Source organism: Aspergillus foveolatus (genome assembly GCF_047715535.1).
Source record: "Aspergillus foveolatus strain CBS 279.81 unplaced genomic scaffold BDW70scaffold_158, whole genome shotgun sequence".
Lineage (NCBI taxonomy): Eukaryota > Fungi > Ascomycota > Eurotiomycetes > Eurotiales > Aspergillaceae > Aspergillus > Aspergillus foveolatus.
In genome coordinates this window covers 1-22,487 of record NW_027396222.1, presented here as the reverse complement: position 1 = coordinate 22,487, position 22,487 = coordinate 1, and the positions used below count along the sequence as shown (strand labels likewise).

Sequence of the window (22,487 nt, the reverse complement as noted above, 5' to 3'; positions counted from 1 at the left end):
CGAGGACATCTGCACGCGCCACTCTCCATCTCAGACAGACTGAGATATCCCCCCTCTCCCAAAAAAAAAAAATCGTACTATGAAGTGGCAACAGGATTGGTCACGGAGTGTTGTTGGACCTTTGCAGCTGGCAACACCTTTTCCCTGCACTGCAGGTCCTTCCTTCTAATTGCGGCAGCTATGCGAAGGCGCCAAATTTCCTTACTTGTACTTAGGACTAGAACTAGCAGCTAGTTAGAGACACCCAGGGCTCATCCCCTGGCGGCCTTTGCCCCATCAGGGGACGGTGGGACACGTGCTTAGGCGGTGAACCACGGCCGTAAAATATAATCAATCAATCAATCAATCAATAGTGGATGCTTGGCATTCTATATGAGTCAAAAGATCATTAGCAATCGACCGGCGGTCCTGACACATGAGCCTACCCCCTATCGCACTAACCAACCATTATTGCATTGACCAGCCACTATTGCATTGATCAGCCACTATTGCATTGATCAGCTACTATTGCATTGATCAGCCACATTGCGCTGATTCTTATAGTTAATTATATGGAAGCATAAATAGGACCTGGTTTTCCACAATATCTGTTTTTACTTATCAATTCCCGAGTCCTTGATAGAAGACGTCCCCGACACTCATTAACAATATAGCACCCAATAGAGTGGGTTTTGGCTTTTTGAACCCCAACATGAACATGCAGGCTGACAGCAGTGTCCTAGGCTTCTATTTTTGCAACTTCCAAAATGAAGGTCTCTAATGTGCTTGTTTCAGTGACAATGGCTGTGTCTGCATCAGCGAGCCGCTTTTATCAATGCGGCGAGAGAGGCGAAATCACCTTCTCTGGCATCAACAATGTTTGTGATAGCCTTGGCAGTGCTTGGTGCTCCACTGATTGCAACATTTTTGGAAAAAATTGCGCCACTTGCCAGTATAAACTCGCCGGCGCCCCTCCCATTGCTGATATTGACCAACTTTCATCGTGGTGTACACTTCACACCTGGGAAACTGGAAAGGCTGGATCTGACTCAATTACCCACCATGCTCACCTGGAATGGTACACATACGAAAATTTCAAGGGCCATTGTTCAATTTCTTGTCCGGGAGGTTGCCCTTATGTTAACACGCCTGTTTGAAACCATCAAATTTCTGTAACGACGGACACCTGACCCATCAACCTCCGAGCCAGATAGACAACTGGCTCACCGAGCATCAACAACCGGATGAGAAGAACTACCCCGCCGATGCTCAACCGGCCGATATCCGACGGCGGGGTACCACGTATATAGAGTCACCGAGGTTGTTAGCGACTTAGCTCCGCAAGCAATTCGTTCTGTTCTGTCCTAACCTACCCTCCTCTGTATCTCCATCGTAGATTACCTTCCCCATCAAACCAACTAGGCATCTTGCTAGTTTCTGCCCCCGGCGCTCCAACAGCTGCAAACTGTTGTCCCGAGCGCCTTATATTTGCTGTTATGAATATTGCTTAGCGCTTGGAGTTGGACTAGTTGACACTCCAATATTGAGGGGCTATATAAGATGACACGTGTATCTACTATCTTTCTTTTCTCTTACTAAGTCCATGAGCTCGCTCCCTCTGGCAATAATCACTTAGTTCTCTCTATTCTGTCCCAACTTCCTCTGACCAACCGTGGATTTCACTACACTTGCCAAAACAGCAACCACGTTGGTCATGCAGTACTCTATGGCCAGATATACTTGTAGCAGTATTTCGCATTTATTTGCTATATGTGGGTTATGGAGGTGGTTATTAGTAGACTGCGGCAACATCCGCGATATATCCAAATCCGCATATCCGCGGATATGGATGTTGTCACAGGCTATGGCCTGGATCTTGGTTGTCGGCCATGCCCTCAACCTGGTCCTAAATAAGGTCTCTGCAACATCAGTGTACAGCCTCGGAATTGCGGCCTTGTAGGAAAAGAGATCCGTCGGCATGCAAGTCCGGGAAGTCGGAAGTCTTGATGTATGATTGGGAAAGGTTGATAAAAGGGAGGAGGAAGATATCTGTGCTTCTATCTCTTGTTTCTTTCTCTAAGCTTGTGATACTCGTTTATACAGGACAGCTAGTTGAAAACAATACTACCTACGTCCGTTACACCAGGGGTTATATGAGCGCAGGGAACCAGACGTGATGCCCGCGGCGAGCTTGGTCAACTCGCAGGTATCATTGTCATCGGGGACATACAGCCTATCACATTTTGGCGGGATAGAGCCCGCGGCCCGGCTTTATGTAGGTGCAGTTAGTGATCTGGTCAGTATTTGCGCTCTGCAGTGCTGTTGAAGCAACTGAGAAGCGAAGCGCGATGCTATCACAGGTGTCACCCTCTTTACTTATGTATATGGCATATGTGAGGCACGGAATGGGTTCTTCTTCGATGGGGATGCATTGCCAGTTTTTGAACTTGGTAGGACCTGAGCCTATGTCGTATTGGCTGTGATGTGTTCAAGCCGGGCTTTGAGGTAGTTGGATTGCAGTGACTTGTGGTAGACAGAGTAGGGAGAGCTTGCATTGTCTGGTGTAGGCTGATGTAGCAGGGGGAGCAGAGCTCATTGTGTGGCATCTCTTTGAAGGAATTGACAATAGTGAAAGTACTGATGATGTCTGGATGCTGTCAGAAGAACAGGACAAATCAACACTTTAAAGTAGACTGTCTACGGCAAGGAAATAGTGAACAAAAGAAAAGAAATAAAAGGCTTACCATTGCAATACTCATCCGTATCGGGATCCTTCAGACAGGTCTTGTTATACCAGTCCAGATCGTCCATCCTGCTCGTTCAGGGAAAGTGACCATCGGCTGTCCCTGACAGGCCGCCGTGACGGCCTCATAATATATACGAAGCGAGTTCCGCAACTCGGATTGCAGATTTCGTCAGTCAGGGTGACATTCCTTAATGATCGCGGTGTCGTCAGCTGTTGCCACGCCCGCAGCTTCACATGACGTTTGATCATCCTTGCTAATGCTGTCTGGCAAGTTGGCACTAAGATTTTTAGTATAAGGGCTGTAGGGTGATAGGCCTAGAACCCTTCAAAGTTGGGGTGGCCAGTGGTAGTGTCGGACGAGTCGCGTACCCAGGCATGGATTGAGGATGGGAATCCATTCCTGTTATCTTCAGCCAGTGTGTGGCGTGTTCATTAATTGGTGTGATCATCTCGACAATGGCCTTTGTGCACAGGTTGTAGATCCAGTCATCATCGCTCATTTAAATAAGGAACCCAAGTTGTTGACAGATTCTCAGTCTTTAGATATTCCTGGCTGTAATTTGAGAACCAGCTGTACATGCCGGCACCAAGAAGGTAGACTGACTTTGAATCAAAGATCCGCACCGCCCAGGAGAGTGCGCAGGTGCTTGAGCCACTAGGGCAGTGAAGGCCTCTACAAAGATCACAAGGCCATACTGTTGATTGCGTTGATAGCACCACGGCGTACCTCTTTCTGAGTCAAGTTCTCCTCTTAACCTGTTTTCTTCCAATTCTTTTGAGGTAGCGTGCCCAATTCTCGCTCTGAGTGCCAGTAGAACAGATGTGCGGTAGCCCTCGCCAGTGCGTTCGGACTCGCGAATATGGGGAGGTCCAACTTGTCTTGCTCGATCTTCAGGCGGATGGCTCTTTGATAACGGGGTAGTCATACTCTATAGATGTCCACCACATTCCTGATTGTAGCCATAAATACGTCGGTCGTCTATTCCTAGTGCCAAGAGCTGCGAGTAGGTCGAACACAAGGTTTTCCTCGTGCTCAGTGGTGAACCTCTTTCTGTTGTCGAGTCAAAACTACTCAGACAAGATATATAGGCGGGATCTTTAGCTCACATTCGCGGCTTTAATCTTCTCCTTTAGTGTGAAGCAGTGTCACAATGGCAGTCAGCAGATTATGACGCCCACGTACAGGATTGCGGATAATGTAGAATTCAACATGTCTCCACAGGATAGTACCAGTTTTCTCATTACCAGCAAGATAGCCGTCCGTCTACGTCTCAAGCCTTGATGAATCGAGCTTACAGATCAGGTTTAACTAAGGGGCAGGAAGATTCAAGATCAAGATGTCCTGGAGTGAGGGACTAGGATATGTGCATTAGCGCATGTTTAAATTCCTCTGGCAATTAAGCTCTCACACAGCCACCTCCCCACAATCTGCCCTGTTTAGTTGTCAAAAGCGCCGCGCATATTTTGCCATGATCATCAATAATGACAACTAATTATTATGCTCATGGCTATAATTACTTTTCCCTAGAATTTGTGTCGGCCAAGTAACTCATCACAGTGCTCTGCCTACAATGTCTGGTACCGATCCCAACGCCCGAAGCAAGTCAACCATGCGCTTGTTAGCTCCGGGTATATAATAGACACTGATCACCATCCTGATGTTGTACCAGGCGCCATACCTAGTGTTAGATGTAGCACCAGAGTCAGTGGGATAGGTCTATCATGCATTAGTTCTGACCAAGCTGCAAAATGAGACTCCTTAGATACTTAGCCAGAACTCAAAGCACCTACGCTGCGGTTGTTGCTCATGCGAGTGGGATCCACATGGGATTGTCTTGGGTCCCCGGGGCTGATTTGGCGATGTGATGATCGGTCATTTAGGTTAACCAAGTGATTAGTCGGAGAGTATTACTATGCACCTAACAAATATGTCTGTCCTTTCGGGCTTGGAAATTAGAGCAGCGGGAATTAGATGGGGTTCCATGAGCAGAATGTTGTTAAGGATACCTGCCGCGTCAGGTTGCTGATGATTGAGTTACAAGTGTTGTTCATGGTGATAAGACAAATATCGGAGAATGAAGCAAGCCAGAATTGATAGTCAAGGCATTTGTGCTGATAAGCGCCGGAGTCAAAACTTCAAATCCTTGGTAATTGAAACATAGGTGTCTTTGTCTTCAGTTGTATATACCACAGTATCAGCATTGGTGCCATTGTAACGGTTCAGTGTTGCAGGACTAATCTCAGATACTTCTTAGGCAGGGCCCTGCATGCTTGGGTTATTTGGGTCGGGTTAACAATATATTTTAACCCGCAGGAGGTTTAGATACGCCTGAAAACCCCCCCCGACCCACAGTTCAACAAGTCTATAAGCAAGTGGTGGTTGCGGAAGGAGACGGGTCAGGCCACCAGTGGACTCCATAGGCTTACCGGTGCAGAGAAATGGGCAACACATATGGCTGTTCACAGACTAGGGACTAGATGTGAAACTCGAGAATGTTAAAGAGGGGACAGAAGGGACTCCAAGAGTCTTATCTCATGTTGCATTTTTGCATCAGATAGTTTTAGGTTTGGCAGGAATGTTGTATCTGCTATAAGGGTAGAGTGCGTGGGGCTTGACTGCGCCTCTTTTCTTGACCGGGTCGTGATTTACCCAAGTCAAGTGTTTTAGACCTCGGCATTCTCTTATTTAAACATGAACAATGCAGATATCATTGCACCTGCCCGAGGGTCGGCAGAGGGTCGGGCAGAAGGTACTGATACTCTCCTCTCCTACCAAACCACGTGGTGACCAAGAACCCGCCCAGCAGTACAGGGCTGTGGACTTCCCTCTATATACTCCGTGCATTCTGTGCCTCTATCCAGGAACTTCCTGGAAGATATAGAAGGACTTGTATTACCACCTGTGCTACTCTTCTTGATAGGGTTAGGCTTTGCTTTGTAAAGACATCCCACAAATGATTTCTTCTTGTACATAATTCTCTTCTCCATGCTTGGGATTCCAATATGAGCGCCAGAATAGTTGTTTGAAAGCTCCGATTGGTTTACCGTCTCAGAAAGGACATGGAACGATCTCTTTAACAGCTTGGCTTCTTAACTCGCACATTCTATCTTCATGTATATACCGCATGCATAAACACGGTTACTTTTCCAAATAGCTTCGGCGCAAGCCCAGAAACCAGGTTACTTTCGTCTATTCCGCCTATGGAATACCATTGTTGTGAGGTTTAGGTATATGCAGTGGCATTCAGTGCAGGAACGATTCATGAAGGGAACGTCAAAATTTGCTGTGCATATGGACCCACTGCGAGAGCCAGAACATAAGAGCTGCCCCAACACAAGTCAGGCTTCCTGTTCTCGACCCAAATATTCCCCCCAGTTGAATCTCCATGGTTCCCCAGAGTCTCCCGCTTGCCTGGTCGAGAGCCTGCATGTGATATAGTGGAGCTGGATTTTGAAATAGGTTCCATTTCAGCTGACCTAGACACGAGGGCACTGAGAACAGTAGCGCGGCTTTTGTAACGGTGACGATGATTGACACGACAGTGTTAGGGGACGCGGTATATTGCCAGTTCATGTATGGGGCGTTGTCTTTTTTGACAAGAAAGGCAACCAAAAGAGCAAGGCCCACAACTGCTAGGGTAACAGATCCGATTTCCCATGCTGAGGAGCCCCTCCAATCAATCCCAGCTTGCTTTGTTTCAGTGTCCGATTGGGGGTCATGTGTATGCGCAGTCATACAGTCTGTTTCTGGGAGGCCCATTTCAGGGTCGTTGGCTCGCCTATGACTTGCCAGGTATTCAAGTCTTTCAAACTCGAGATCAGATTCGCTCTGGCCATCATGTAAAGTCGAGTTTAGCGGATTAGCTGTCAATGTGATAACGCTTGCGAATTGAAGTCGTCTACAAGATAAGGTGTTGAGTAGACTCTTTCTTCTTGTGATGGCGGGGAAGTGGAGAGGAAAAGAGGTCTTGTTATGAGGATATTGTTATTGTGGCTATGGACGGCTGAGTCTCAACAATCAGGTAATGGGTCATGTCGATCTGAATAAAACTACAGAACACCACTTGTTACAACCAACTATGATGTGCTGGCATTTTCAGCCTATATCTATGAGCTAGTCAAACTTTCGCGACAAGACGGCAATATGTCAATCAATGCGAACTTATATCTGGGATTACTCAGCTAGCCGATCATACATTGTCTCGGGCTGGAGGAGATACATCATTTCTGCGGGCTACGCGAAACGAGATTGTTCAGGGTTTTCTGGAATCGAATGTGGCCTTTAGCTAGCTATTCGGGCTACTAGACAGACTGTAGTTAAAAGATCAAGAGTTCGATCCGGCGCTCGGACCGAACCATGCGACAATCTGCAATACATAGGTAGGTTTCAGGACAAAGCAGGGCTTGCATTTACTGTGCAGCTCAAAATTTTTTACAGTATATCCTCCGCTTCTTTTACCTACCTGACCTGGTTAACTCTGAGCTCTCCTGGTTGAAAGGGAAGCTCAACAAAATCCACAGTGGATTCCATTTTGCTCAAGACAAGCTTCCTTAGGTCATTTCGCAAGCCCTTCCTGGCAGATACTGCAAATATCAATCAGTCCCTAAAAATGAGCCTATGGGTAGGCACCTGCAACTATCGCGTGTCTTCTTTGAGTCCAGAACTCCTCTGGCATCACCTTCCATGTATTTACTTCTCCTGGAGAGGTCCAAACTCGTTCATCCTCGCCTTCCCAGACAATCGGGACTTCCAGCGATTACCCCGTGCATAAAGACCAAAATGAAAGAATCTGCCGTTATTAGTAAGTCTTTTAATATCATGTAAGACGAACCAAGAAGCCGGTTCATCCGTTGATACACAAAGTCAAACGATGCTATACACCGTTAGTTAGAATCCCAGTACCAAGAAAGACACATACACTTATTATCAACCTCGCAAACCACGTAAATCTCTTTTGGGTGAAATTCAAGGAGTTCACGGATATAAGGAATCTGCGAAGCAATCGCCAGGGATGCTCGGACAATTTCAACTTGTTGGTGGAGTCCCCCCGCAGCACGTATAGCGAGTGGATGACAGCTTATCTTTGCAGCGCCTACAATATGGTTACAGCCAATGAGAAGCCGACTCGAATAGGGCCCGAAAAAACTCCCAATCACAATGTTTTCGGTGGGAATTTGAAAGGTGGAACAGATCGGACCGTCAGTCTCCTGCGATTCTCTGTGTCCCTGAGTCTTTGTTTCTGTCCGCCTTAACTGTCTCCATGCACCACCATGAATTCAACAAAACTCGAAGGCTGGCAGTTCAATGATAATTCTCGCTCATCGTGGGACATCGTCTGGACGTGCCTGACCACAATTTTCACCTGCACGTGGACCGTCCTACACCAGGGTGTCCCCGCGCGCAACAAATCTCAGGCCCTTATCACCGCTGCGAAGCTCTGGAACTTTGTTTTCAACTTCCTCGCACCCGAGGCAATAGCATTAAGCGCGACCGAGGATCTCTGGCGCGTTAGATCGCTCAGAGACAGGTGCAATGCCGCCCAGGAAAGCAGTGACCGCAAGACTCACGAGCCTGACTCGTGGCTCTATTCGCGAACGAAACCCCTCGTCGAAGCCCAGAATGTCAATGGCCTCGACCTATACGCTCCTCGCATGGAGTGGTCGCTGCCCCAGTGCTGGGTCGTGCAGATGGGAGGACTGACTTTGGAGACTGAGGATGAATGGATATTCTACGTCCTGCGAGATCAGATCTGCTGCTTCATCGAAGCTGGGATTATTAAAAGCTGCGAATTTACAGATCAAGAGATAGAGAACCGTGCCAAGGCCGATGCGCTTGCTAAAGCATTCACTGTCTGCCAGAGTTTGTGGGTGACGGTGAACATCATTGGCAGGGCTCAATACGGTCTATCGATCACTCCATTCGAGTTCATGACTCTGGCATATATTGTCTGCGCTATTCTGCTCTATGCTGTCTGGTGGGATAAGCCTCAGGATATGACAGTTCCAATCTCAATCAGAGTGCCCTATACACGAAGCTCCTTGCCACAGGAGATCCGTAGCCTTACCGACGCCTGCCCTAGACGATGGATGCATCGACGAGTCATTCCGCCAAGGCAGAGCGTCGGAGGATCAATCCTCAGCATGGGAAAGAAGATAGAGACAGCTGCGGTTGATATGCCGAACCAGATAAATAGAAGCTGGCGGGGATTCTCGCTGCGGGACGAGACAATTGTCAACACGGTGGCAGTCTTCCATGGCCTTCTCTTTTGCGGAGTCCACGTCGGCGCGTAAGTCTCTGTCCAAGGATCGCTTATAAGTGTGAATCGTGATATTAACATACATACCTGAAGATGGAATTTCGCCTTTCCTACCTCAGCCGAGATGATCGCGTGGCGAGTCTTTTCCTTGACTGGGTTGGCCATGCTGGTCATCTATTATATCCTGGGCCAGGCACCACTGACCGCAAGATGGCTGAAAACCCGAGGCTTTCCGCTCCCTGCGTACTTGGGTAATTATGTCGACCCTCTTGGCACATACACTTGGTCGGAGACCATCCTTCCGCTCTGGATCGTCCTGTTCTATATCATTGCTCGCTTTGGCATGATCGCCCTCGTTCTGTCCTCCCTGAGAGCGCTTCCAAGTGACGCCTACATAGCGGTGGACTGGCTGGCGTCTATTCCGCATATATGATTAGCCCGACCGTAATTATGACGAGTAAATGTTGCGTCGTAGTTTGGCTATAAGGCTGCAGTGGCTCGCGGGAAATTCTGTGATGTATTGCAGAGGGTCCATACGGGAAAATGGCAGCAGATACCTTAAGGAATCGCTAAGGTAGTGTTTGGCAGATTGATATACGAGATAAACATGGCCAGGCCGAATTGTAAGGAATGAACTACATATGCCCACTATATTCTTCAAGTCGGAGTTGCGAGACATCAAGGCATTCAGCCTCTGTAAGGCAGTACGCTGCAGGGTGTTCCTGTTCGTCCTCATCATCCAGGATTGAATCATCGTCAAAATCGTCTTCCAGATCATCATCACTTTCTTGTTCGGGTGCACTGTCCAAGGTTTTATCATCGGTGCTCTCGTCGGAGAAGACGTACGATACATCGGTGCTGGTGGAGAGCAGTATGATGACAAGTAGTTTTGGTTCTTGTATTTTTGTACTAAATAATATACTAAAACTGCAAATGTATGAGACTGTAAGGTATGGTATCCTTGTTCTACGGTATAGCCTGCTGTATGTACAAGAATGGCCGATCGAAAAGGGAAGATATATCTGATATGGAAAATTCATGTGTCGTTCATTGTGTACACCTGTGGAAAGGGACGGACTGTGGAAGCATGAAGGAGTCTGGTATTCAGGGTTGCGGACGCACTAGTCTGCCTCAAGGCATCGGGTTGGGTGGAATTCACAGCTGTATCTATTTTACCGCTTTATTACTTTTAATATTATTCCCATCAATTCTATATGCATGGTTCTAACAACAAAAGCGAGCATAGAAAGTAGCCAACCTATCCTTTAGATAGTATAGAGAACTAAGTAATTAGATGGACAAATCTAATAATACCATTGCATTTTGTATATCCTTTCTATTTTACAAGCAGTCTTAGGTGCTTCCTCTTCCCCCTTTGGGTTCTAGTGGTAGCATGCCTCTGCGGCCCGGGTAGTGCCGCCCTATGGCTATACTACGAAGCCGAGTCTATTGCTTTTGCGCAGGAAGCGCCATCCTGGTCTCTCCAGCAAAAAGAGGGGGAGGCGTTTCCCGAGAGCGTGTTTGCCACGGTGGTAATCATATTATACTAGCATTTAGAGGATGTTGAGTGGAAAATGACTGTTTTGCGTTATTTGAAGGGAGAATTTGACAAGTTTATTCGAATTCAAAGGCGCTACGGTAATCACTATTTATTCAGTATCAGGATCATTATATTTGTTTTTGATTCAATGATCCTGCCGGCCAATTCTCTATTTTCCTCGTGCGGTCCATTTTTACTGAATTACTGTTGAGGAGATTGGGTATAGTGGGTTGACAAGTTAGATTCAATGTAATACTGCCCATGATATAGTATTGACGATAGCACAACATAAGTGTATTATTATAATCACACACAGGAGACTACATGCAGAGTAATCATTGCTGTGTAACAGTCAGCAGCAACGCGCCCTCTTCTGCCGATCACTGTCGGAAACTCTTTGGTTGCTGCCCGCAGTAGTTCGGTCAAATTTTGCTTTTACCGGTAGAGCCTGGCCGGCTGATTCAGCTTTTTATCTTACGGCGCTACAATCTCAACAGAAGGTAGCAGCCGAGATTTTCCGTTTATCGTACAGCTATACGCTGCGCTAGTAGCGGCCAATCCCCACTCTTATACAGTCGTTGACAGAAGTTCAAATCACCCTACTTTTTATGGGCCAATAAAATAACCAGAACTCGGTCACAAAGCCTGACATCTAGGCGATCTCTCTGGGGGTGATTCGTGCCTTCGTCACACAACAGTAGTAAAACACGATGTTGAGCGCTAGATAAGCTCATGTTAAGTCTGACACTCCATAAGTTGCTTGGTAGTGACAGCTTATTCTGTAAATCCTCTCTAACAGTGTAATATGTGTTCTCTACTATATCAACCGGTTTCCCCGATTGTTTGGCACATACAACCACAGGGTGTGGAAAACAGGGCTTCCCGTCCGCTCAGCCGTACTTAAGCCACACGCCGGCTGGTTAGTAGTATGGTGGGTGACCACATGCGAATCCCAGCTGTTGTATGTATGTTTTTGCCCGGCCACCCACTTCTTCCGGGCACCCACCCACATCCCCCTCTTGTCGATATCTTGGCGGGAAAAAAATTTGCTAACCGTTGAGGTGGAGCACTGGTTAGTCTGATTTAACCCCAATATCCGCCGAGTGGGTTAAAAATAGTACTATTCGGCCACATCGCTTTTTCGTAGCTAGACCCAGATGTATGGCCACATCTTACAATGTTTTATAGCCTGTATATATCAGGATGTCTGTAACTGCACTTCTACTAAGGGCCTAGAAAACTATGGGTACTAGCAGCGATTAGGACCTCTTATTTGTGCAGATCATTCTAATACTCTGACAATTGCTGACGGCTTCCACTGGGCACCTGTTTTCTCCAGCGCGCGTGCATTTGTTTGACCATTACCAATTTCTCTATGATATTCTGTCCAGACGGCCTCTCAGTCGCGGTACTGAGTGCCTTCTGCGACCCATGCCGCTCATCCAATTCTAAGCTGTGGGAGATTGACTGGCATATCCGTACATCCCAACCGCGCACGAGATCTGTCTGACCAGGCACTATCATGGTGATGGTCCATTTTATCCAGTTCTTGAGTGCTGTCTCCAAGATCTCCGGATCCTTTTAGCGCAGAAATAAATGAAATCTAGGACCGGAAGTATCCGAATACCACGCTATTGGACCACTTGCGCAGCAGGCCGTACATGACTGGGAGGCTAACGGCGATCGTGACAATTCCAACTTCAAGTATGCCCCAGAGAACAAGACCGCTGGCTACGCCTTCTCTCTTGGCTTAACGTATGTTCCTGGTCATGTAAAGAGGTTCAACTTACCTATATCATGGTCTGCCGGAAAGCCGGCGACTGTGGGACTTGAAAGTACTTAGGATTTGCAACGTGAAGTTAGCGGAACAGAGAGGATTGCATCATATTGCACGGTGCGTGGAGGGTACAGGAGAGGAGAGCAATTCAACTCACAAAGTGGACCTAGGATTGCAGCGAATAAGCCCAGGCGAGCGATTGCGCAAGCTGTTGCTCTGTCATCTATCAGTGAATCTGCGTAACAAATACGGGGAGAAATTTCGACGTCATTCACGACATTCCGAGCATTAAAATACCGATTACACTTAGCCTCTTCTTCAGCGGCATCTGGAGTGGGAAAACCTGTGGCAATGTATATCAGTATTCTAGATAGAACCCGGGTTGTCATAACAACATACCATAAACATCGGGATTACCAGGATTATTAGATCAACGACCACATCATCCTGTGTTGATCATGAAGCCTTGCTGAGAATTTCTTTTTGGCCACTAGCCAGAGGCCCCTACGTCTACGCTCCAGAATAACCTAGATTAGCTATATAATTATCAGTTACCGCCTAGAATAATATAAAGTTTACTATTACTTATGGATATCTTTCTGGACTAATAGTGACGCGATACTGGCTTGCTTTAATAAACTATATACGTTACTTAAATCCCTTTTCAGTACTGCTCACAGGTAATTTCCTGAAGAGTGCTACCTCAATGCTGGAAATGTGAGTCAATCTATCTCTAGGGTGCCAATATTGCCGCGAGATGAAACCCTCGCTCAATAACCTCGTCCACATATTCAATATCGTACTCCAATTTCCATTATCATAGTTAAACACCGCCCTGAGTACCTAAGAGGTCCACTTCATCGACATGGACTCCAGCCAGAGTAGCAGACTCTGGTGGTAAAATTCTGGATCTAAGAACCAGGCCTCGACAACTCAAATACTTACTTCTCCCCATCCGCCTGACAGGACATCACTACAGCCGAGAGATGAATGCTACGGAAACAGATGAGATGGCAGCATCGTGGTCACTGTATCTATCTAGCTACCAGACACAGATACTTGCCAAGCTGCCCTGAGGTCTGGTCCAATCCCTTGCAGCTTTCATCCGCGACGTTGATACCACGTCAAAGCGTATTTGTCGAGCCCGATTGCTTAGCACTTGATATGATTTCAATATAATATAATATCCCGCCTAGGGACTATAGGAGTGAGTATATTTCTCAGTGAGTACTGCTAGGCAGATTTAAACGCCATCCTCAGTGTTCCAGGAAGAGGTCTTATGCGGAGGCGGCCTCAGAGATGTTGGAAGACTCGGGTTCTCATGAATCCAAATATGTTGATATCGTTGAACGGTTGGGTAGATAAAGAACGAAGGAGACTATGGAGGCAAAGGTGGTGGTGAAAGAGGAGAAAGATCTTTTTGGATAAGCTTCTTTTCAATGTACTGATATTGGGTGCCATATATTTATATATTGTTAGTAGCAGCGACCCATGATTTACCTCGTACGCCAGGACTGTTCTAATAAACGTTTTACAGCCCATGATAAACCGATCCCACCCGGTCATTTATCTCTCCAAACCTCATGATCAACTACCTACGACTGATACATCTCCTGGGCACCATGGGACTCTGATCTTCCTGACATAAAACCCATCCAATTAGGACTTGATATATCGACCGGCCGCATCATGCATTGTTTCCGCTCCGCCAGATTAACAAGGGAAACTTTCTTAAGCCGATGGTTCCGCGACTTAGCTATAGTCATGAGCATTCGTCCAGAAACTGCTAAAGACAACCGCCTGCCCTTGTCAGCCCTGCCAGCTTTCTTCCACGATTCCAGCTAACCAGCTCCACACTATGTTATTGCTAAACTATCTCCATCGCAGTGGTATGACAAAGGGTTGAGTCGCCCCGCATTCCACAATTCGCGCAGAGTAAGAAAGTATATTGGTCTTCCTAATTGGGTCAATTTGAAAGTATTTACACTCAGTCACTGGTATACCAATGATCTGCTTAAATGATTATCTGTACGCAAAGGACACTTTCTGACATATCTTATGCAATATACGCACATTAGTCGTGTGTCAGGCCTCTATGTGGACTTGTTAAACTGCAGGTTGGGGCAGGCTGCCTAGGTGTAAGAGCATTTGTTTTGTCCCGACAAGCATACTCCAACAGCGCCAGAAGGTCACTATAATCAAGCCCTTGACCCAATCTACCAGGGTTGCCCCTATATAGTTGCTCGCTTATTACAGTGGCGCTTGCAATTCCAGGTTTGACTTCCTTGCTGGCAGAGCGATATTAACTACCCCCGCAGAGAATGAACGAGATACAATAGACTGCATAACGGTCGCCAAGCTTGAGATTCAGCTCTACATAAACTCTAAACCGCAGCTGCCTGGTGCTAGAACGACCTGTTACACCAGTAAGAGCTGGGTCTGCCAAAACTCCGGCAGCTGTTCTTCCTTCCACTCATACAAAAACTGCCACTCCCACTCCTTACGGTTGTTTGAGCCCACAACCACCATAACCGGCCCATCTGCCTCGCCCTGGTACTGAAACGGCTGTGGAGGAATCGCAGCGCCGTTCGTCCCCTTGTATCGCAACAACGGGAGCAAGAACGCAACGTAGCGGAACCGCTGGAACAGCAGCGCGATCAGCTCCCCGATCCTCTGCCGCATCTTCAGGTCGATGCGGTCGCTCCCGCCCTTGTTATAGACATGGTAATACTCGTCCCACTCGCTCTCCCGTGGGAACCGATAGATGCTGAACAGCCATGCAGGAAGACCCATCCCCCGCCGACGAAGAATCACAGCGAGCCATTCAGCCTCGAAACCCTCGGCCGTTATCTTCCCCGGAACGCTGTTCTGGCCGTCGTATGCCGGATATCGTTTCTGTTCGGTAGTCGCGTTCGGCGGGAGCAGGTTTGGACGAGCCGGCGCCCATCCGATCCCGCGTCGCCCTGGAATCCGTGGAGCGCTGGAGATCAGGTTTCCTGTGTTAAGAAACTTGCCCACTTTGGATAACCAGAATTCCTCAGAGGCTTTAATGACCGTCGGTGAGCCCGCTACTAGCGCCCAGATCATGGGGACGTCCCGGTCCTTGGTGGCATGGCGGTGATTGAGCAGGCAGGTCGCTTGCTCGATGCTGACGGGGTCCAGGTCTATGCCGCCTGGAGGTTCTGGGATAGGGATGTAATGTTGCACGGCAAGGCAGGGCGAGACCAACGACAAGCAGCTCTTGGAGAGCACATCGTTCAGCACGTCGGCTAGTGAAATCACATGGTTATTCTTGCAAAGGAGATGGAGCCGCACCCGGCCACGCATGCCCTCCAGCAGGGTCCACGCGCGGACGTTCCAGTCACACACCACCAGCGCGGCCAGAATGGCTTCTTCCGCCGCTAGAGTCCGGGGGTGAATATCAATATCCATGATGTCTCGGTCCACGAGCAAGGTGACCTTGCTAGACTCAAAATTTGCATTAATTTGGCCCAGACATTCCGAACGCAGCGTGCGGTCAGTCGGCACACACGGCGTGTCCATCCAGTACGAGGTGCAACCGAGAGACCGGGCCAGAGTCACGTATCGACGGTGCAAGCAACTGTTGAAGCCGGTCTCCGGGCGTCCGCCCTGCCCATGGCTCCAGACATGCGAGACGGCCATGGTATCCCGGGTTACGGGTGTATAGCGAATGTGGGTGTCATCAGTGTCCTCGAGGGAAACGGCCCGCGCACCGCGGGTGTTCAGGTACGACGCCTCGTCCCAGACGAGGAAATGGCAAGGAGTGTCAGGGCCGGGACCAGGGCAGCCGAAGTCATGCGCGCCCTGGATTTGAACACCCTCGGACTCAAATCGCTGGCAATTTCCGGGCGCTTTCCCGTCACAGATTCGTCTCGGTTGCGCGATATTGGCCTCGTGCCCAGGAGGAAGGAGATTACACCGCGGACCACGGCCCCCAAAGTGCTCTTCATAGAGCTCAAAAAATTTTCGGAAATCCTGCGTCACACAGCTCAGATCAGATCGGAGCAGCTCGAATGCCCATTTGCACATATAATTCGGTCGGGACCGTTCAATAGTTTCTCGCTGCGGCATTACTGCCGGGATCTGGTGCGCGACTATATCGTTATGGTTGTAGAACTTGTAGTTGTACATCTGCCTTTTTGCGTCGTACCAGAGGTGGATCATTATCGTGTGCTGCCACGCTGCCCACAGGAAGGCTTGCAGGACGAACAAGGCTTTTGCTTCTTTCTCTGTGGAACTCTCGCCAAGCAGTCCCGTAACTGTGTCAAGGAGGCTGGCCAAAGTTTCAGAATACTCGCTGGGGTATCCTAGAGGGTCTGCGCGATCCATAACCTTGAAGAGGGCCAGCCGAATCGTGTTTGTGCTTGGGCGCGAAAGGACCTGCAGGCTGGCCCAGTCATATTCCCGGCCCCAATTATCGCTTTTTTCAGAGTCTTCAGCTGTCTCTATATGGTTTGCCACAAAGTATGCCGCCGGCCATAATTCTTGTTCATCTTTCTCCAGTGCGTCCTGTGCCTTCCGCCCGTCGTACTGAAAGGGCAATCCCGGCGGGTTTGATGGCAGTCTGTCCAGCAACGCGCAAGCGTTATCGACAATTGCCGCCTCACCCATATCCTGCTTGTACGTCTGAAAGTTACAGACCAAAAGTGTCGACAGGTGAGCATCTAGTTGGGCAAGATGAGAGTTCAGGTTATGGCCGCTGCCGGGGTCCACAAATGCAAATGCATCGCGACACCACTTCTCCATGGCCGCCTTTATTTCCTCGCTGGTATGCATTTTGAGGTTTCCTGGGGAACCGGCCGCTTTGAAAGATCGAAAATGCATCTCTACCGGCAGCTCTTCAGACTTGTCGCATGGATGAATACTGCTCTGGTCTAAAATGAGAGAGACATCGCTCCTGGTGAGGGCCCTAAAGCCCTGAGTTGTTAGATCTGGCATTATTGGTGCCTTTACCTTGGGCGGGACGGGGACGCTGAGGAATTGGGGCGAGCTGAACTGTAGTGTATATATATACGTCTAGATGGAAGACACAGCCACTGGGCGCCAAACCACACCAAGAGCTGAACAGCAGCGGGTCTGAGAAGCGGCCTGGGCATTGCCACGGTCGTATTGGTGCAGAATCGGGCTAGTCCAGTCCGCATTGTGCATAGTTCCTGCATTGCTGCCTGAGGTGCCGTCATATATCAATGCTCATTGGCTTCCACCGGTACCCGCAATGTGCGGCTACTACATGTGCCGCTGTGTTTAAGGACGATGGTGATAAGGCTGTCTCGGCCGCTCACAAAGACTTCCTGCTGAACAGTGATTTAAAGTGGCAATGTACGGGGTCAACGACAACTACGGATGTATGAGTGGCTTGATGTACGTTTGTGCTCGTTCGGTTATTCGATGGGTTAATAGCACTACTGCGTTACCTACCATGATGCCCGACTTCGTGCTTGATACTAATGAAGGATCTATACACTATATCTCTCAAATGCCACCGACCAGTGAAAGGGAAATGACCAGAACCATTGAAGAGGCACCCTGGAGAATGCCCGAGGCCTGACTCTATCCTGACTCTAATTTGGAAGACACTGCGGCTTCGCCTAAATTGTCTGGACTTCTTTGGACCTCAGTTGAGGCCACAAAAACAGCCGGGTCCAGTCCTCTATCGGGATAGTTCTCCACAAGGGGTTATCCGTATGGGCCTTCATTAGCACGCTCAAACCACCGAAACACACCCAGAGAGTGAAAGTCCCTGTGGTCTCACTCCGTGGAGGCTTCCTCCTTGGTAACCTATCTCTAGCCCCAGGGAGATAAGAGACGCGCTAAGCGTACGTTCTGGCTGCATTGAAGCTACAATCCTGCTGATCATCCTAGCAACTCCAGAAGTGCTGAACCTACTACATTGCTTGTCGCCTCCGGTGACGCTGTCCTCTATACGGACGGCGGTGGTTGCCAATCAGATATGATGGCGTCCGCGTTAGGGCCCTGCTGGAAATTAAGCGCTGGAATCAAGCTCTAGCGATATCTTGCATCTCCTAGATGCTATCCTGGGAGCGTTGGGAGATCGAGCTTAGAATTGATATGCATTTCTTCCTCGATCTTCTGTTATCTAGCAGGGTTTGTCCCTCCTTAGTGGTTGTCTTGATTGGTATTTACTTGTGGCTTTGTTCAGTCCAAATAGAATGTGTTAGAGGGCGCTGCGGATAGCAATAGCCTATCTGACGGCCAGGCCCGGCCCGGGCGGGTCCCGGGGCGGGCTGGCCGCTGAGATCTCAACAAGAGCCTTCGTAGAGGGCGATAGCAGCGCTAATTGGCGAGCGTCATGGCAATCCCGCAGGTGAGGGCCAAATCGAGTAGCGGCAGCGTAGTGCGGCATAACTCGGCCCTGGTAGATGGCTTTGTAGAAGAAAAGACCCATGGCGAGCACAGAACCAGGAATAGGATCGCCAGAAATTATGTAGTAACCTAGAAGAGATGTAGAGAGATTGGTCGGCCAGCTAGGTCAACAGTTCATAGCCCATGGTGCTATAATGTAAAAGGGTGCTGTAGTTAGGGCAAGTTCTGCGCCTATTGCATCTGGAAAGGAACATGTTTGGCTGCGCCACAACGTGTCTCGTAATCCGGATGGAGGGTTTAAAAAAATGGAGGAATAAGTGGTAATGAGTTATTTTTGCTAGGCTGCTTGCTTCTGTCCTGGCAGCCTGGCCTTGGTTGAACTTCTTAGATCCGGCCCAAGCAGCTACAACCCGCCATTGATTGGGCTGGATTGGACCTTCTACTAATCCAGTGACTTTCCATGGCCCATAAGCTAATTGTTGGTTTACCAAGAAATAAAATTGGAAATAACTGCATCTAATTTTTGACTTATAGTAAGTATGGGATATTAATAAATGAAAAGATGGTAATATAGCCAATATATAGATCCCTGCTTAAATTGACAAAGACCTGTCTCTATAGGCTGACGTACTCCACGGCCGAGCCGCGCTTACGGGCGAACCGCGCCTTTTTTCCAAGCCAGCCATTTCATCGCAGTTTTTGAGCCACTAGTACAGTTAAATTAAAATAAAATATTGTTAATTAAGCTACTTGTTTATACAACTTCTAATAGTATGTCCTATAGCCCTGCACCCGCTGCAGCGGGGTGGAGCGCGCTGAGAAGGTATATATACCTGCTCCTGAGCCTGCTCTTCAACTTGTACATCCAGCTGTTGAACACGATCCAGGCCCTCTTGTACAGTTAAAAGGGCATGGTTACCTAGAGGTGCATGTCTTCTTGCCCTCTTCTTTATTTTTCGCTCATTTTCTGCTCGTACAACCTTAATTTCTTGTTGAAGAAGAAGGTTTGTCTTCATAGTCATCTGTGCACACTTTTCAAGATGTTGAATATGAGATACAGGACTGCTAGAGAGGTTCCTCTTTTGGATACTCTTTTGTATGCTGCGGATCTTATGGTCAAGCTGACGAGTATTCTGTGGCGTTTGGAAGGCAGATGATATTGAACCTTCAACAAGAAGTGGTGGTGTAGGCGTACGGAGCTGGAAAGTGATCTTTTCAAGAGCCCGATCTTGATCAAGAGGTTTAAGGCCAGCTCCTGTAAAATCACTGCAAATATTGCCTGCAGTAAAGACTTTCGTACGTGCTGGAGGATATAGGTGTAGGAAATCTTGCTTGTCAATATGGTTATTTCCAGCCACCATCAGGCCTTCAACCAACTTTCCATATTCCTGTTTAAGTGGGCTGAAAACACCCACATCAAGAGGCTGAAGAAGATGAGATGTATGAGGTGGCATGCAAAGACAGATAATTGCATTCTCCTTGCAGAATATATCAAAATCTGCAGTTTGATGGCTGGAATGGCCATCAAGAATAAGCTGCTTCTTAGCACCAGTCATGGACCGCCGAGACCATGGTTCAAAGACCTCTTTTAGCCATTGAAGGCCTATTTTGTCTGTAGTCCAACCATTCTCACTTGTTGTAAGTACCCAGCCTTTAGGAAGACCTGGTTCTTGGTACCAAGCAGCCTGGTGTTCCTTGGCCTTTAAGATAACCACTGGTGGTATTGAAATCCCCTTAGAGCTCACACATTCAATTATTGTGACCCATTCTCGATTCCCCTGGATAACTGTACGAGGCCTCTCACTGCGCTCCACTGCAGTAATGACCTTTGATGTTGTACAGACTCCCATTGCAAAGCCGGTCTCATCAAAGTTCCAAATATCATCTTCAGAGTATGCCATGCTCCTCAATAGTTTCATGTACTGTTTGAAACCACTGCTTTATAACCCTCGGGTCCTCCTGTTTTGCACGATGATAGGTAATCTTTCGATTATATCTTGTACAAATTTGGGGGCGACGTTGTGTGAAGGAATAGGGCCAGTTAGACTGCGGCAGATCGTACGACAACGATCCTAAGCCAGGATCGTTACCCGCAGGTTGCGGGTAGCGGATCCTTATTAAGGATCCGCTACTGCAGCGGATACCTGTTGGATACCCAACTGATCTATTGGGTACCCGCTGACTATCCGCGCTAGCATAAAACTCGCTAATTTATCTGATTATAGACTATCAGGTGACAGTTATACTGCTGACATACTTTAGGTCTTATGCTTAATATATGTATGTTCTGGTCATAACAGTAACAACTATATGTTTTTAAGATTTTCTATGCGAAACATTAGAAAGAAATGTTGTATTTCTAATATATAGTTATATAAGTCATGAATTATACAATCAGAATATGCAGATTAGTTTATAGTTGCCTGTAACTTAATAATTATTATAAATTCATAGTTAAGTGATAAAAATATATAATTAATATATGAGGGAATCATATACACTTTCCTGCAGATCTTGTTAATATCAGTTGGATACCCAGCAGATATCGCATGGTACCCGATGATAGCTACCCAACTACCTAACTCATTACCTACTTTTACTTATACATATCTGATAAGTATCAAGTATTACTATCATGACATTGAAGTTGCAAGTCCCGCGTGCAGGTATTTGTCTACGCCTCTTTTTCTTCTAGTTAAACTACCTGTAAGTCTCTTACGCCCTTGAATATTCCTGCTTTTCTCTATTATTCTCTACAAGTGCTTATTATGTCTTATTCTCAAGCATCAGATACTTAATATGAAGTGTCACAGTATGCTGATTCATTCCTTGATCCAGGTCTTTTCTAGTCAGATGATTTCCCTCAGGGGCTGAGCAGTGAAATCACAACTTAATCAACATCATTTTTTTCTCCCTCCTTACCTCAATACCCTCCTGTGCCTACTTCACTACAGCGTGTTGGTAGACCTTTCCAAGCATCATATATTCTCTATAACAGTAACAAAACTGATCCAATGATGGAAAGCTCTTGCAATGAGTTTATTGAATAGTGGCTTAAGACAGAGTTTGGCCTTCAGAAGGATCTACAAAAGTCGATTATATGGAACAGTGAATCGAAGAAGTCTGATGTTTGGAAATCATTTGATCAAGTTGCATATTCAAAGACTGGCGAGCCTAAGGTTATGTGCAAGCGTTGCCAGGCTGTTGTTGTTCACCCAGGATACTACCGGGCTGGTCCTTCTCCGATGGGAAAGCACCTTGCTAGTACTCAGTGTAGCAAGCCACATAGGCCCCCAAAGCAAGGTATAGATAAGCTACTACGGGACATGGTAAGTCTATCCTTGATCTGATAAATCATTTACTTATCTCCTCTCCACTTAGCCACACCAGCTAAAGGATCATTATTTTGACCCTGCCATCCTCCAGCAGAAGATCCTTAAGTTTATTACAACTGCTCGCCTCCCATTCCGCATTATTGAACATCCAGAATTCAAAGAGCTCCTTCTATACACTAGGCTTGCTGATAAGGAGCTTAATATCCCGTCCGCGCGTACTATACGGTGTCTTTTGAATAATGAAGTCCGGCAGCAGCAGAAGAGTATACTTAATCAACTTCCCCCCGGAAGCCGCCTCTCAGTTGCACTTGATTGCTGGACCTCTTCTTTTGCCCAGTCTTTTATAGCTATTACTGGATACTTCATTGACCAGGATTGGAATTACCGTGAGGTCCTTCTTGGATTTGAACATCTTGAGGGGTCGCATACTGGGGCTTACCTTAGTGAGACTATTATCCGAATCTTTGACGACCATGGTATCACTGACCGAGTATTATCAATCACAACT

At 47.5% G+C, this 22,487-nt stretch overlaps 3 protein-coding genes across 3 annotated transcripts; 2 read left to right on the top strand and 1 right to left on the bottom strand.

Annotated features, from left to right (window-relative positions):
• The first annotated feature begins 425 nt into the window (after positions 1–425).
• On the top strand, positions 426–1,275 carry BDW70DRAFT_145548 (uncharacterized protein). Its single transcript, XM_073738444.1, has 2 exons — positions 426–664; positions 723–1,275. Exon 2 carries the CDS (start codon positions 747–749, stop codon positions 1,134–1,136), a length of 390 nt encoding a protein of 129 aa, XP_073590820.1. The 5' UTR covers positions 426–664; positions 723–746; the 3' UTR covers positions 1,137–1,275.
• A 6,698-nt stretch (positions 1,276–7,973) lies between these two features.
• Positions 7,974–9,565, top strand: BDW70DRAFT_166870 (uncharacterized protein). The gene is made up of 2 exons (XM_073742107.1): positions 7,974–9,012; positions 9,076–9,565. Exons 1-2 carry the CDS (start codon positions 7,997–7,999, stop codon positions 9,413–9,415), a joined length of 1,356 nt encoding a protein of 451 aa, XP_073590819.1. The 5' UTR covers positions 7,974–7,996; the 3' UTR covers positions 9,416–9,565.
• A 5,084-nt stretch (positions 9,566–14,649) lies between these two features.
• Positions 14,650–17,268, bottom strand: BDW70DRAFT_145544 (uncharacterized protein). The gene has a single exon (XM_073738443.1). The coding sequence runs from the start codon at positions 17,256–17,258 to the stop codon at positions 14,718–14,720; it is 2,541 nt and encodes an 846-aa protein (XP_073590818.1). The 5' UTR covers positions 17,259–17,268; the 3' UTR covers positions 14,650–14,717.
• Positions 17,269–22,487: the final 5,219 nt, after the last annotated feature.

Excerpts from the sequence above, each read along its gene's own strand:
- BDW70DRAFT_145544 (XM_073738443.1), bottom strand. The coding sequence starts at position 17,258 with ATGCCAGATCTAACAACTCAGGGCTTTAGGGCCCTCACCAGGAGCGAT.
- BDW70DRAFT_145548 (XM_073738444.1), top strand. The coding sequence starts at position 747 with ATGAAGGTCTCTAATGTGCTTGTTTCAGTGACAATGGCTGTGTCTGCA.
- BDW70DRAFT_166870 (XM_073742107.1), top strand. The coding sequence starts at position 7,997 with ATGAATTCAACAAAACTCGAAGGCTGGCAGTTCAATGATAATTCTCGC. Across the intron at positions 9,013-9,075 it reads TGCGGAGTCCACGTCGGCGC|ATGGAATTTCGCCTTTCCTA; the intron begins GTAAGTCTCTGT and ends ACATACCTGAAG.